Below are 16,774 nucleotides of genomic sequence, written 5' to 3' on the forward strand. Positions count from 1 at the left end.
ACACGAGATTACACACGATAAAATAACAGAACATTATACAATGATAATTCATTGTGATTTGGCGAAATGGTGCAGATTTCGTGCAATTTAAAGGAAGATAGGAAGATCAAAAGTCTTGGAATCATTAATGGAGGAGCCAACTTTTTGTGTAACCAAGGAGCAGGGGGGAGCGGCTGTTCGCGTTGGGGGAAGTGGAAAGGTTAGGGGTATTATGAGAAAGTCACACAAAATCAGGCTAGATATGTAGTAGGTTGAGTAAATGGATTAAATATGTAAATAGGCCTCCCATTTGACCTAGTTTTGTAATTTTCCCTTAACAATATAATTATTTTTAAAATTTAAGGATTAATAAAATGTTTATAAAAAAACCAGTTCTACTTGGTGGCTCTTTTTGTCTTTTTGGCATCCCTGTCCAAAACGACGACGTCTCCATTGTAATATAGGTTAGTTTTCCTGCTTTCTCATTTTCTTCTCTCTTGCTGCCGCGCTCTTCCCTCTCTGGCTCTGTCTTCCGATTTTCATCTCTGTCAGTTTCTGGCCATCTCCTCTGTGCGCTGCAATTGATCGTCCTCTTCCATTTTTTCGTGCCGCGCGCGTCCTTTCTTTAATTCTTCCATATTTGCAATGGAAGTCCCTCATCGAGTCATCTCCTTCGTTGAAGCCATGTAGCTGAAGTAAAAGGCAGTTTTGTCTTTCCTCTCTCCACCACTACTCCGGGCTTTGAGTCAATCTTATATTTTCATTAAGTTTAAGGTAAGTAAGAAGCCAAATCCAAAATCCCTGATTTTAATATTCTGTAAAGATTATGTAAATTAGTGAATTAATGAGATTTTGAAGTTTCAACTCTATTACTGTGTTGCTTGAACTGAAGATAAATTGACAATATTGAACAATATTGTTGCTCCAAAATGTTTTTCTTTGTTTTGCTTGATTCTGATATCAAAATTTAGAGCAAATGTGTGAAGATGAGAAGCTATGGATTACTAGAACCTTCTCCCGCAGAAATGCTTCCTCGTTTGTATAATTTTCGTTTGCCATAGAATTATTCATTTGAGCCTTTTGGCTCTTTTACCATATTAGTTTTTGTATGTTGCTACTAGTTCCCCTATTTTGAAATGATTTCAATATAAAATAATTCTTGCTAAGCATTGTTTGTAATCAAATTCTTACAAGAAATGATTTCAATTAGAATTCTCTCATGATTTACAATTCCTTCAAATCACCTTATTTTTTGAAGAAAATCATTGAATTTTTTGTTTATTTTTTCCAACCAATTCATTTAACGGGAAATAGAATTGTATTCTTCCAAAATCCATCCAATTAAATGTTTCCTAACAAGAGGTTAAAAAAAAAAAAAAGGCGGCCCGGTCGCATTACGCGTCCCCGCTGAGCGAGGGTCCGGGGAGGGGTCCCACCACAAGGGTGTATTCCTAACAAGAGGTTAAAGAGTTTTTATTTCATAGTTGATATTGAGCATTAGCTACTCATTGTTGACATGAATTGTTTGATCATATTATCAGTTACTATCATTATTAGTTAATTGCTTGATAATTCGGTCATTTTGGTTTAGTTAAGTTCCTAAATATAAGAAAAATTGGTCTGTTAGTATTCCATTCAATTCAGTTAGTGAACCAAACTGATCAATGCTCAGCCCTTTGTTGGAAAATTCCTCAAAGCAGAATCAAAACCTTCGTCATACCCATTTCTCATGGATAAAACACTAACTAATCTGTGATGAATAGTGTAATTTGCTATAGGACTTCATTAGGAAATTCATGAAGAACTTGGTGCGACATTTAAGTGTAAGACAATCATTTCAAATCGTCTTGGATTCAAAAGTTGATTTTGGTAAATTGTTTTTGGTTGTTTATTGTGGTGGGGTGAATTTGTACTGCAGGGGCTTGGAGGTGTTAGAGGCTATGCAACATCATCGTTTAGTAGGTCAAAGCTGCTGCTTGAAGGGGTTAAGGATGTTATTGCTGTTGCTTCGGGGAAAGGCGGCGTTGGGAAGTCCACCACAGCCGGTATTCATTAAATCTTCTGTTCACCTTTGGATACTTTTATTTATTTATTTGAGACAGTAGTTTCAGTCATTGTCTCTTTTCACGATGAAACGTGTTTCTTGAGTTTGTTTAAGAAGCCTGGTCTTGGGCTTCTATTATATTTTGATTGAGAGTTGGTTTAAAAAGGAGTTGAAACTTAACTTGTACTATTGTCATACTAAATGAATATACTGATAGGTCACATGTCTTTGTGTGAAACACCTTGAACCATCTGCCAATGTTATTTCATTTGTTCGATGCAATTGATTTGTCTCATATAGATGCATTGGTTAAATTTTCAGTTAATTTGGCAGTTGCACTTGCTAAGAAGTGCCAACTGAAGGTGGGCTTGCTCGATGCTGATGTTTATGGACCTTCCGTTCCAACAATGATGAAGATTGACAGAAAGCCAGATGTCAACAAAGGTAATTATGTGATTCTTCTAGATGCTTTGGAAGGTATTTTGTGAAATAAGGGAGTTTCTGGAAAATATTCATGACTTCAGCGTCACAGATGTAGTTGTAAGATAGTGGTAATTTGGCTGGTTGCAGTTAGATTATCCCAGAGAAAGTTCAAACTTGAGTATTTTACTTATCGACATTTACTTGCATTTATTCTGGTATACGGGCCTTCCATAATGTCTCCACCTACATAATGGCATGCAAAACTAGATCCAACTTGAGTATTAGTGAATTTCTTTGCAAGAATACTGTCTCTGTCACCCTCATTTGTGAAATTAACATTCCATATGCAAGGACTACAAGTCATGATTGTACCTTCTTCACTAACAGATGAGACAGAAATAATAGTTTCTCTTTTTCTCTTGTAGATGCAAAGATGATACCAATAGAGAATTATGGTGTTAGGTGCATGTCTATTGGATTTCTTGTGGAGAAGGATTCCCCTATTGTTTGGAGAGGTCCCATGGTACGAAACTCTATTACAAAACTTTTGCATAAGCATCTGTATAAGGATATATTTCTACATAAGCAGGTGATTTAGTTAATGTTACTGTACCTGGATGTAAAATCTTATATAAAATTTTCTTTTCATATGGTGAAGAAGTGATAGAGGGCGAGCCTTGGCGCAACGGTAAAACGTTGTTGTCGTGTGACCGAAGGTCACGGGTTCGAGTCTTAGGAGCGGCCTCTCGCCAAAAAAATTGGCAAGGGAAGGCTTGCCCCCAGTACACCCTTGTGGTGGGACACCTCCCCGGACCCTCGCTTAGCGGGGACGCGTAATGCACCGGGCCGCCCTTTTATGGTGAAGAAGTGATATATTAATTGATTGCTAAGGTAATTAGGTGGCGGTATGTTTTCAGCTTTAACATTTACTCTGCTGTATTTAAGAATTTTGTACTTGTGATCTCTAATGCTTTTTATTCTTGAGGTATTAGTAACTAGACAGTGGGCTTTCATCTTCTACAACTATTTGCTTTACTTCAGAAGTTTATTTGACCTTTTTGTTTTGAAGGTGATGAGTGCGCTTAACAAAATGTTGAGGGGAGTTGATTGGGGGAACCTTGACATACTAGTGGTTGATATGCCCCCTGGCACTGGTGATGCTCAGTTAACTATGAGTCAAAATCTGCAATTATCAGGTCTGGCAATTGTCCCATAAGAAACCATTTTGCCAATTTAATTATTAGGGGACATGCTATACTGGGGACTCCTTTAATCTAAATTGATAAGCTTCTGTCAGTTGATACTCTATTTGTATCCTGAACTCATTTTCTGTTTTTGACATCTAGGTTGATTATTTTTTGGATATAGCAACCTTCTTGTTCCAGTTCCAGTGGAAACAGGAAATAAAGTTCCATTATGTTTGGCAGCATCTAAAATGATTTTGGAAGACTAGCCTGTAGGCCTTCTTCTGGGGATTTGAATGGGTCATCAATCATCATCACTGAAACTCCTATTAAATGTTAATATTATAATGATCACAACCCATATGAAATGCTACATCCTTAGGGCATATGCACCAAAAACGGAAGAAGAAAAAGAAAAACTTCTTTCTTGTTTTATTTCCGAAGCTTTCTTTTGTAGTTATAAACTAATCATCTTTGATTTGCTTGCAGGTGCTGTTATTGTCTCAACTCCACAAGATGTTGCATTAATAGATGCTCGGAGAGGAGTTAAGATGTTCTCTAAAGTCCAAGTTCCTGTATGGCAATTTCATTTCTAAAATCTGAAATTTGTACATTTTTAAAGTAATTTCTGAGACTACTCTGTAATTTGACTTAGATCAGGGATATTATGCTCCCTTGCTTGTAGAATTTTGACTTTTAATATAACACTTGTTTATGCTATCTATTTATAGCTGCTGTGGACTATGAATATGATTTATTAGCTTTGCTGGTTCAGTTATTATATAGATAATTAGTCAGATCTTTGGAGCACTAGGCTAATTGATTGATATACATGTTTAGATATGTTAACATGTATAGTTGCATCGAGTATCTCGTCATATTTTTGACTTTCATTTCTATTGAGTGCAAGAATTTCGTTCCTCATTCTAGGTAGAGAAATGTGAAATTATTTATTTTAACTTTTTTTTTTGTGTTCTTTTTATTGATAAAACGAAAGCTTGTTTCTATTACGATTTTGTTGATGAATTGTTTTATTGCCTTTGCAGATTTTGGGGTTTATAGAGAACATGAGCTGTTTCAAATGTCCGCATTGTGGTGAACCTTCATTCATTTTCGGGGAAGGAGGAACCCGAAAGACAGCAGCTTCAATGGGCTATAATTTTATTGGCGAGGTAAGCTATATCTTCCTAGCAACTTCATGTGAGTTTGATTTATTCTCAGGTTAGTACAATTTGCAATTTTTTCTACCAAAGTTCTTGTCAGAAAATATGGAGTCTTGTGTTTTATCCGTTCCAAATTCAAGCTGATGCCTTAACTATTATTGAAAGCAATGCAATTGATGTTAATCACCATCATACATTAATGTGCTTCTGATTACAGATACCATTAGAAGTGGAAATAAGGAAGAGCTGTGATGAAGGTGTCCCCATCACAATATCATCACCTGATTCTGTAGTCTCAAAAGCATATGGCGATGCGGCAGAAAATGTGGTGAAGAAACTCAAGGAATTGGCAACAGAACAGACTCTGCAACCAGAAATTAATCTCTGATGTTCTGCCGGGTAAACCATAGTCTTAACCATGGTGTGGTGTGGTGGTTGCATAATCAATATATACTTGGTCTTGTTTTAGGGACCAAAATGATGCCTATGAATGTTGATCTAGTTCATATCCATCTCACTGTACAAGGAAAAAATTAATTGCAATCTAGTTCAAAGTTATTGACCATTTATTGTAATTAATTACTTATATGTACCCTTCGAGGTGGCAACATATTTGCTATTTTCTTGGCACATTTCTTTCTGACTGGGAACTATCAGTCTGACAATGACCAAAAAAATAAAATCTGGGTGTATTTATTGTCAGCTACAATACAATATAAGAAACTTATTGTGATTTTTATGCAAATAATAGGTCAAATTTAAAATTAGGGAATATGCATTTGCAATTTCACTAATCATCTTATAAAAAAGATGAGCAATTTTGTGTTATTCACCTGGAAGTATTGTTTGAGTGCGAATTGATTGTCTATAGTTGGAACCGAATTTCCTTAATTATCTCATTTCCTGGAACTTTTTTAGTTTTTAAATTTTTGAGTTATCATTTTTTTTTTGTTGAATTATAAATTATAATACTAATTTTAGTTCAAGTTATGTTAAGTTTTTATTTTTCAGCAGTAGTCTACAAGTTAAATTAGTGTAGTGTTTATTTGTGCTGGGTGGGTTTATATATTGTTTATTTGTATTAGGGGGCGGGCTTACCTGGTGTCATTAATCTAAACTTTTTTAATTTTAGATTTTTAGGCTTGGTCCATTACTAAAAACTGCTAAATAAGGAGTAATTCGGTTTTTGGTTTTTTCGGTTTCTACACAAACCAAACCGAAAGTAAAAATTACTAGGAAATTAGAATCGAACCAAATCAAATTATATTTTGATTCGGTTTTTGATTCGGTTTTGCTCGTCCCGAATATTAGAGGACAGAGGTCTAATGTTTTGCTCAGAATCTACATTTACAATTAGAGGATTGTTAATGTTTTACTAAAGTTACTATTAGATACACGAGTATGATATTCTATTATTTTGTAAGATATTAAATTTTAAATATATTTAAGAAATTAAAAAATATACATTTAATAATACATAGAAAAATTAAGTTTAAGTCTGTAAATATAATAATGCAAAACAACAATAAAAGAATTCATTGATCCTAAAAAAATAAACGTGTAACAACAAGAACAATAAAAGATAAAAGTTGTTGCATCTGGTTTAAGAGTTCAATCGATTGGTTCTTTAGAGGTTGACATGCAGTGGGATGAACCTCCTGAGTACACCCTGATGTCAAAGTTAGTATGATTGTAAGGAAAGTACTGTAGAATGAATGTAATCTGTCCTAAAGAGAGAGAAGTACCTTTGTCTACAGGGGTCCCACAGGGTGAGGTTACTTTATTGCTGTTGGGTAAGGTGGTGACTATAAGTCGATGTGAGGCTCTCGGGTCTATAAAGGAATAAACCCTTTTGAGAGTCTAAGTCCCATTTGGACTTAGGCCTTTTTAATTTGTTAGATCCGTAACATATGTTCTCCTCAATGGTGTATTCCGAATCATTACATTTGAGACAAATCTAATGTTTGTAGTCTGATAGTAGGCGTGCTTGATATCTGCTGGTATAGGAGGGAGTTAATAGCCATTGCTTTTTAACTTGCTAACGGTGAATGATCATATCAGACAAATATTTAGTGTGAAACCCTTTCATCTTCTTATAAGACCTGGGTGGATCATTTTTTAGAGAACTTACTCTTTCATTGTCGGCAGTTTTTGAAGTAAGGTTAGTCTTCTTCTCTTTGCTTTCTTTACTAGTTCTGTTCGTACTTCTCTTTCTTGTACCCGAGGGTGTGTATGTGAAGGTTTTTGAATTACAATTGCTTCAAAAATGTCTAGATCAACTTTAAATTTGGGTATTCCATGGTCTAGAAGCACATGTAGTCCTGATAGAGGATATGAGGACACAAGTGGTTTTAATAGGGATTCCGAGGAACTCGCAGTCGTTAGTAGCTACTGTCACACCCATTTTCCTAGTATAGGTTGTTATACCAGGGAGTTCTTTGGTAATTCTACGTTTAAAGAGGCCAAGGTGACGCTTGGCCAGTTGTATAAGAAGATCGCAAGAAATGTGTGGTCCACTAGCGTCTCGGGTTTCACTCCTAACAACCATTTCGACAACCAAGAGCAACCTTCTAATAATGACAACGTATGTCATGTGGAGGAGGTGGCAATCAGGCTCACTCTTGAGGATGTGGCCTTGATTTCCATAGCTTATCGATTTGGGAAAGATGTGAGCACATGATACTTTCGGGAACGAGTCTTGATCGAGTCACTCGAAAAAGAAGTGCATCGTATCATGAGCGGGACACACGATTAATGATGCTTGGTAAAATATGACATGGAACAACTGAATTGTACAGATTCGCCCCTCGATCTACTAGACCAAAAAAATCGGTATAGTAGATAGAGCGCTCTAGACCTTTAAGAGATAGGTTCAGGACATTCACTTACTCATTTCTAATGTTAAATTAAATTAAACTTTTATACTTGATTTACTTTGAATGGTACTGTGGTTGATCAATTAAGGTGAATGCATTTATACAATGGAAATAGGAAATAAGTAAAAACAATTACATATTTACAATAAAGATAAATACCTAAATCTGATATACAACATATGAACAATCCCAGTATGAGGCACCTTTATAGCGTGATTTTCAAGCTTAAATGAACTTGATTTTCGGCGATTCTTGTCCTCCAAGCCTTCAAGCAAAGCTTCTTGAACTTGAACAAGAATGAAACAATGATTTTAGTGATTTCAACACATCTTCACTGATTTGAAGATCACATCTTAGCAAATCAAACCCTGTGAGTGTGTTGGTGAACTCAAATGTTGGATTGGTGGGATTAATTCTTAAAACCCAAGCTTTTTCCTTTCTTTTTCTCAAGAAAAAAGCTTAGATCTAGCCCCTAAAGATTTCATTTCTCTCTCTAAAACTCTACAAATGTGATTTCCCAAAGAAGTCTCCTTGATACAGACCCACCATACAGATTGGGGGAGATTTAACATTACTACATTTGAGGCATGGAAAATCTCTAATTTTCTAGGACTAAGGGCCGATCGACCTTTTAAGGTAATGATGTTGCACTTTTTGTGCATTGAATGGTCAAACGTTTGGGACATTTTGGTTAAAGGTCAATCAACATTGATAATGGGCGATCGACACTGATGAAAGTCGATCGACCTTAGTCTTTAAAAGGTTCTTTATTTCTCGAAACTTTGACTTATCGCTTGGAGACGATATTTTTTGCTGAATAAGTTGTATCTCTAGGTAAAAAATTTATACATCATCGAGGTTGAAAAAAATCTGTGCTCATAGGCTTCCCCTCACTTCACCAAGTTTGTGACGTCTTGGCCTCTTACCCCTAGACTGTCAGAATTGATTAAGCATTGAATATCGTGGTGAGTTTTAGAAGACTTAGCTGATTGACCTAGAGGTTGCTTTTATTGTCGATGTGACACTCTCATACTTTCTATTTGATAATCCATTTCTTGTCACACATTTAGAGGTTTGTCTTCCGTGCGATCCTACTAGTGAGCTAACATTTATAGTCATTTTCCGAATCGGAAGAAATGAATATATGAAATTTCATCTCCATATGTGCGGGATCATTGCCCACCCTACCTTCCTTATCATCAACCATTGACGTGATTGTTGGTCCCGTGTGATTAGTTCCAAGGGGGGGTTAGGAACTAATATAACTTTTTCGTTTAATTGATATGCTGACTTAGTTATTTTGCGAGTTTGTCAACTCAGCTTTTGGTCAGCTTGGCCAGATATGCTATAAGACAGCTTTGGCCGAATATTGACTAAGGCCGTTTTATTTGTAAGTTAGATATTGACACTCTTGGAGGTCAGCTTCTAACTCAGCACTTGAAATTACTCAGAGTCAACTTTAAACAATTTTATATGCTGAGTAAACTTCAAACACAACACATGCACATATATATATATTGAGAGAGAGTTTAGAGATTACTCAGTATCACTTATCCTGGTTCGGCATCTCCGCCTACGTCCAGTCCCCAGAGTCCTTCCGGGCTTTTAGAATCCAATACTGAGCTCTTTAAAGGTAGAGCACAAACCAATTACAAGGCAGTTGAATATGCAAGAGTACCTTCCTCTATTCGTCTACTCAACTCCTACTAAGTGCTACAACCCAGCACCTAGATTTCTCTACCACTGAATGTTTACAATCAAACACTCAGCACAACACTCTCAATGTTACAATTGATAAACACTTGTTCCTTTTCAAATAAAGAACACTTTAGAAGATTACAAGTAATCACTCTAGCATTTACACAAGGAATAGAAGATGGGTGTAAGATCTCTTTTTGTATCTAAGTGCTTTTGTATCTTTTCTCTCTTGTATTACTCTTTTTGTGATTCGGCCATGATCCAAGAAGTTTGATTGTCCTTATATAGGGAAAATCTGTGATGGATCATTTTGAAATGATTTAGCCGTTGATGTTAAAACGGCTCTTTTAGGGGACAGATTCTGGTCATCTTCAGACTATTCCGGCCATTCCCTTCCTCTGCATTCCTTCAGACGTTAGGCTTGTCTTCTTGCGTCTGGCTTGTCTTTTTGTGTCAGTTGTCTTTTACCAATAATCCATTGACCCATACATCTCGGAATGTGTCTTCTGCGTATTTCCAATGATTCAATTATTGGTACAGAGGGGCGGTAATCATTGTCTTTTAGCAAACGACTTTTTCATGCTGTCCTGAAGAATCACTCAGCTTCTACTGCGTAAATCATTGTCATTGGCAATTTCCAAGCTGAGTATATTTTTAGTCAGCTTCACTTCGTGAGACAGTTGTTGTGGGCGTTTATGTCTTTGTCTTTTGATGCTAAGTTTGATTCCACTCAGCTTGATACTTTAGGCTTCTATGCTGACCTCTTCCTGTCTTACTTTTTATATTTATCTTTATTTATATTTATACTCAACATTGAACAAACGGATTAGTACAATTAAAATAAAGCACTTAAATTTAATTGTCTCTTAATCATGGATGATTTTGTCAAATCAAAATCTTGTGGAAAGGTGTTTCAACAAACTCCCCCATTTTGATGTTGGCAAAATGCATAATTATGGAACTCAGTTTTGAGATTCCCCATGATTGATTTATTTTTCATATTTCTGAGATTTCTCCCCCGTAAGGGTTGCATCTGTTAATTTACCTCTTAAACCTTCCAAGATTTATTTGAGACAAACTAAGGATGTGTGTACTGACTAGATTCAGTTCTAATTTATTTTGAGTCTAGGTCAGCTTTCAGAAATGCTTGATTACTCAGTTTGATTTACTCGTTATTATGTATACTGAGTATTTGTTTGTTCAATTTGCTTATGTTAATGTGCATTGACAAGCATGGCATTTGAGCAGAATGAAAAAACACAGTTCATTGGAACTCAGAATAAAACATACGAATGCAAAATACTTGTGCCCACACAAAATAGAATCAAAAAAAAGTTTCACTAGTTTCTCTTCTTAGTCTCTCTTCTTAAGCCTTGCCTTTTCCTTTCTCACCATTGCCTTTCTCTTTGCTCCCTGATGTTCCTGTCCCTTGTTGAGTTCCATGATGAGTTCTCTCCCCCGTTTTGCCAGCATCGGGTTTATAGACAAAGGTGTCATTTCTCGCAGCAGAGGATAGAACATTCGAATAGCGCTGTAATCTTTTTGTGCTCTCACTCAAGCCATCTATCACAGGAACACAATCATCTCGAACGTTTTGAGGAACTGGGATGGACCCAGTGATCAGATTGATGATACACTCATGGGACTTACTAAGCCAAGTAAGGGAGCTGGTAATCTGAGCAAAGGATTGATGATACATCTTCAGTAGAGCATAGTCATAGAAGATGCGTTGAGCATTGTCGTAGTGAATGGCCTGCAGAATACCCTTTGACAGATTATCATTGATGGGGTCAACATCCATCTGAGCTTTGTTGACACTGAGAAGACTCACGGCTTCACTCAGTTGATCAATTGTACATTGAGAAGTGGAGGAAACGAGCTCACGTGTACAAGTGAGATCAGCAGTCAGCTTGGCAAAGCATCCCTGCAACTCAGCAGATGTGGCATACTCAGGAGCAACCGTTGTCCCAAGGTTGGGCAGTTCTGTTCTCAGTTTGGCAAAGTGGTGATCTAACTCAGCCGAAGTTGCATATCCTGGAGTAGGTGCAGAGAGATTGTTGATTTTACCTTCAAGGGAGTTCATGTGATTTATCATCAGAAGAAATAGCTCAGTCAGTTTGGCAATGTGATCTTGCTTAGGTTGCTGCGATTGGACGGTGATCATAACACTGATAAGATCCTTGAGTCCCTTAATTTCAGTAAGAAGTTGAGTGATGGCAGAGATATTTGTTGACTCAGGATGAGCAGACCTAGCAGCATCAGGAGTGGTGAACTCCTGGAGAATAGATTGAGCCATTTCTATGATTCGACGGCCAGACTGAGTTGCACTAAGATATGTATGTTGCTCAGTGGAAGTTGGCTCAGACGCAGGAATGGAGGTGGAGCTGGATGGTGGTGGAGTTGGGTGCTTACTAGCTTGAGTAATTGGTTCTTGATGAGGTGCGATACCAGGATGTTGAGGTTGAACAGGTGGATCCATAGCTTTCTCCCGGTGTTGAGTGGCTGGATCTTCGAGCTCTTGCTCGTCAAGATTTGGATTCTGTGGCGTCTTGGCATGTTCCTCAATGTGAGTAACAGAGGCTTGATTTTGCTCTGGTTCCTTAGGAGGAGACTCAACATGGTGGGAAAAATACTCGAACTGGATATTGGATGGATCCATAGTTTGCTCCAAAGATGGAGAATCTGCCAAGAGATCAATGAGAGGAGTTTTAACAGCTTTCTTTTTCAGTCTTTTTAGGGACTTAGTTTTTGGAGGTGACGGGTCAGTTTGAACATTTATATCCTCAACCTCAGCTTCAACATTCAGATCCTCTCTTTGATTATCTTCTTCTTGTTCAACATGTGCCTCCTGATGTTGTTCAACATTATCCGGCTCAGCATGATCTTTTTCTTCAGTATTAGGCTGAGTATCAACCTGTCTTTGTTCTTCCCCTTTATCAGCTTGCTCAACTGGGGTTTTCTCAAGATCAATCCCAATGTTCTGAGTGCAGTGAGATTTGGGTGTCACAACCCAATCAATAGGATCAGCTTCAACAACTTTCAACCCAGAATTTCTACTTTTCTTCTTTAGAGGTTGTTCTGGGGATTCTTCATTTTCTTCTTCGGGCTCAGCTTGCTCTTTCCTTTTCTCTGCTGACTTAGGTGTAACCTGAGGTAGCTCAGCATCAACATTCTTTCCTCTGGTCATAGCCCTCTTCTTTCTGGGCACAGTTTCAATATCCTTTGCACAAGTGGCAAGTGTCTTTCTCTTCTTCTTTGCCTTAGGGGACTCGGCTGGAACTTCCTTTGGTTCAACTTCTGGCTCAGCATCATCTACTGCTAGCTCAGTTTCGATTTCTTGTTCAACATCGTTTTCTTCCTCATCTTCCTCAGCATCTTCAACTCCCTTTAAAGGTTGGTTGAATAACAACCCAAATAACAGAGCCGCTGTTATTTCTGATCCCAAACCCTTAGTCTCAGAGATTGTCTCGATCTTGTGATCTTCGAGTATTTTGGAGATTAGAGTACCTAGTCGAAGTTTCTTACCTCCACGTTGGAGTGCACCAATAAAAAAACACAGGCATATTGAGTGGGAAATAGGTTAGCATGTGCCATATAAAGCACTGCTCGAAATTGGAGGCAGACGAAACTGAGTTGAGTTTAGGGAAGATGAAGTTTGTCAAGATGTAGTGCGCCATCTTCTGGTTTTGCCCCATACTAGTGCTGGGTATTTCTCCTTTGTGATTTTTGGGTTTGCAAAATCCATTCATCTGGTCAAGCTTTTCCGTTGATACCTTTTCTTTTGTTGTTCTAAACTCGGTACCTTTGTTAGGCAAGTTGAGTAAGGTTGCCAAGTAGGATGGAGTGATTACAATCTTATGACCCTTAACGTGCGTCTCCAGATAGTCAGCATCGTCCTTATCAACATGGAGACCGGAGTAGAATTCCCTAACCAACCGAGGATAGGTGGTTCCGGGGAGAGAGAAGAGACCTGTCCACTCGTTCTTCTCAATCCATTCACAGAATGGCTTTTCGGCGGTAACGAAGCTGGGAGAGAACCAACGACATTTTAGGACTTCCAGGTTTTTGACTTTCGTGTGAACCTTTACCATGGTTCTAGCCTTGGGTTTCTTTTGTTTTGAGGAGCTTGCTGGGCCAGCTTGACGGCGTTTGCTCGGAGTTAGGTTAGATTGAGGAATAGATTTGGGGCTTTCATCGGTGATCAATTTGCCGGAATTTTCACCGGAGATATTCTGAGTGTTGGACATTTTCAGAGATTTTTGAGGAAGTTTTGAGAGAGAGAGAGATTCTGAATACCAAAGGATTTCTGAATTCCAAAGGATTTACACGTGAGGAGATTTGAGGAGTAATTCTTCCATTTTATATATATCTAAAACGGTTCTATTTATTGAACTAACCGTTTTTCCTTGGGGCGTTCAACCGACAGAGATTCTGTCATTTATGACATTTTCGATGCATGGGTTGTCTCATAATTGTTTGCCTCTCCCAGGTGCTTTTTATTACACGTGTTGGCATTTAATGGTGCAAGTGGGTTTTAGCGTAGTTTTCCTAGAAAATGAACCGTTTGTGATACTGAGAACTTAGTTCTATCAAGGTGAATTTCCTATCTTAATATATGATAGTTGCTCAGTATTTGTACCTACTCAGGATAATCACACAACATGTATGTCAACTCAGTATGGGGTCATTTTTCTTTATTTCAAGCTCAGTAAGTAGTAGTTATTTAATTTACTCAGCATGGCATTTGTACAGCGTTCAAATTTTCACTCAGCATGGCAATCATACAACATTTACTAGAGAATTATTGAAGGGGATTAGACATACCGATATCTTCCCTTAGTATGTTGAATTGTTCACGTGCCAAGGGCTTGGTGAAGATATCTGTAAGTTGTTCATTTGTTGGCACATAGGTCAGCTTGATCTCATCTTTTAGTACGTGATCTCTGATGAAGTGATGCCTTATGCTGACATGCTTCATCCTGCTATGTTGGATTGGATTTTTGGACAGATCAATGGAACTTTTGTTGTCACATTTGATCTCTATTGTTTCAGTCTTCACTCCATAATCCTCAAGCTGTTGCTTTATCCATAGAACTTGAGCAACACAACTTCCAGCAGCCACGTACTCAGCTTCAGTTGTAGACAGGGCTACAGATGATTACTTCTTGCTGAACCAAGATACTAGACAGCTTCCAAGGAAATGACATCCTCCCGAAGTGCTCTTACGTTCTAGCTTATCTCGTCCATAGTCAGCATCAGTATATCCAATGAGTGTGAAGTCATTTGAAGTTGGATACCATAGACCTGCATCAATTGAGCTCTGCAAATATCTAAAAATTCTTTTTACAGCCGTTAGATGAGATTCTCTGGGGTCAGCTTGATATCTCGCACAATAGCATACTGAGTATTGTATATCTGGTCTACTTGCTGTGAGATAAAGTAGGGAACCTATCATACCTCGATAGAGTTTACTATCTATTGACTTACTTTCTCATCTTTGCATAGGACAGTATCAGTACCCATAGGGGTTGATATGGGTTTGCAGTCCATCATATTGAATTTCTTTAACATTTATTTGGTGTACTTGGACTGACTTATGAAGATGCCATTCTTACCTTGCTTTATTTGGAGTCCAAGGAAGAAGTTGAGTTCCCCCAACGTGGACATCTCGAACTCAGTTTGCATCTGTTTGCTAAATTCTTTGCACAAAGATTCGTCAGTAGCACCAAATATTATATCATCTACATATATTTGTGCAAGTAGTGTATGTTTTCCCTTTTTCTTAATGAACAAGGTTGTGTCAGCTTTTCCCCTGACATAGTTCCTGGTTAGCAGAAAGTTGGTCAACCTCTCATACCAAGCTCTTGGAGCTTGTTTTAGGCCGTACAGGGCCTTTTTAAGTTTATAAACGTGGTTTGGAAATTTTGGATCTTCAAACCCAGGAGGTTGATTAACATATACCTCTTCGTTTATGAAACCATTAAGAAATGCACTTTTGACATCCATTTGGTATAACTTAAAGTTCATGAAACTGGCATAGGCACATAATATACGTATTGCTTCTAACCTAGCAACAGGTGCAAATGTTTCCCCATAATCAATGCCCTCTTGCTGACTGTAGCCTTGGGCTACAAGTCGAGCTTTGTTTCTTATTACATTTCCATGCTCATCTAGTTTGTTTCTACAAACCCACTTAGTTCCTATAGGATTTTGATCCCTAGGTTTAGGCACTAGATCCCATACCTCATTTCTGGTGAATTGATCAAGTTCTTCTTGCATGGCATTGATCCAATATTCATCATGCTCAGCATAAGCAAAGTTCTTTGGTTCATGTATTGAGACGAAAGCAACATTGCTGAGGTATTTCCTGAGCTGATCTTTGGTCATCAGCTTGTTGTTAGCAGCATCAAGAATGGACTTTTCTAAATGTCCTCTTGGGATTTTTACTTCCTTGGGCAATGTTGAGTCGTTTGGAAGAGGTGTTTCTATAATCTCTACAGGAATGGACTGGTCAGCAAATGTAATTTCAACTTCTTGCTTACCTTTGGTTAGCCCTTATATTGATGATTCAGAGGCTCCATTTTGATCAGTGGAAGCTGAGCTTGGTTCATCTTCAATGAGCTGAGTTGACTTTCCTACAGGGTCAGCTTTATCGAACTCAATATGGACAGACTCTTCTACAACCTGAGTTCGTTTATTATAGACTCTATATGCTTTGCTGTTAGTTGAGTACCCTAAGAAGATCGCTTCGTCAGCTTTAGCATCAAATTTTGCAAGATTGTCCTTTGTATTGAGTATAAAGCATTTACACCCAAAAGCACGAAAGTACCCAATGTTGGGCTTTCGTCCTTTCCAAAGTTCATATGGGGTTTTCTTAAGTATAGGTCTTACTAGAGCCCTATTCAGTATATAGCATGCTGTGTGGACAGCTTCTCCCCAGAAGTACTTTGGAAGCCTATTTTTGCTCAGCATGGTTCTAGCAATTTCGACAATAGTTCTATTCTTCCTTTCAACAACCCCATTCCGTTGAGGTGTTCTAAGAGCAGAGAAATTGTGGTCAATACCACTGGTTTCACAGAATTCATCAAACTGTTGGTTTTTGAATTCTCCACCGTTGTCACTTCTAATATGAGCTACTTTTAGGTCTTTGTCAATTTCAAGTTTCTTAATAAGTGTAGTAAACATCTCAAAAGTTTCATCCTTGCTACTCAGCAAGATGATCCAAGTGTACCGAGAGAAATCATCTACAATGACCAAGGAAAATTTCTTACCTCCCAAGCTGAGTGGCTGGATAGGTCCGAAAAGATCCAAGTGTAGTAATTCTAATGGTCTCTTGGTTGAGACAATATTTTTACTTTGAAATGACTTTTTGGTTTGTTTCCCTTGCTGACAAGCTTTACATAATTG

The 16,774-nt window shown here is 37.8% G+C and overlaps 1 protein-coding gene across 1 annotated transcript; it reads left to right on the plus strand.

The window, feature by feature from the left end:
- The first annotated feature begins 462 nt into the window (after window positions 1–462).
- Window positions 463–5,495, plus strand: LOC136208825 (iron-sulfur protein required for NADH dehydrogenase, mitochondrial). Its single transcript, XM_066000079.1, has 9 exons — window positions 463–753; window positions 1,743–1,802; window positions 1,898–2,024; window positions 2,345–2,467; window positions 2,872–2,969; window positions 3,516–3,642; window positions 4,120–4,205; window positions 4,677–4,802; window positions 5,011–5,495. The coding sequence occupies exons 2-9, from the start codon at window positions 1,776–1,778 to the stop codon at window positions 5,179–5,181; spliced, it is 885 nt and encodes a 294-aa protein (XP_065856151.1). The 5' UTR covers window positions 463–753; window positions 1,743–1,775; the 3' UTR covers window positions 5,182–5,495.
- Window positions 5,496–16,774: the final 11,279 nt, after the last annotated feature.

The sequence above is a fragment of the Euphorbia lathyris genome, chromosome 1 (assembly GCF_963576675.1).
Source record: "Euphorbia lathyris chromosome 1, ddEupLath1.1, whole genome shotgun sequence".
Taxonomy (NCBI): Eukaryota; Viridiplantae; Streptophyta; class Magnoliopsida; order Malpighiales; family Euphorbiaceae; genus Euphorbia; species Euphorbia lathyris.

Coding starts and splice junctions, on each gene's coding strand:
- LOC136208825 (XM_066000079.1), top strand. CDS start 1,776: ATGAAGAACTTGGTGCGACATTTAAGT. Junction 1,803..1,897: donor ACTTGGTGCGACATTTAAGT/GTAAGACAATCA, acceptor TTTGTACTGCAG/GGGCTTGGAGGTGTTAGAGG. Junction 3,643..4,119: donor TCAAAATCTGCAATTATCAG/GTCTGGCAATTG, acceptor ATTTGCTTGCAG/GTGCTGTTATTGTCTCAACT.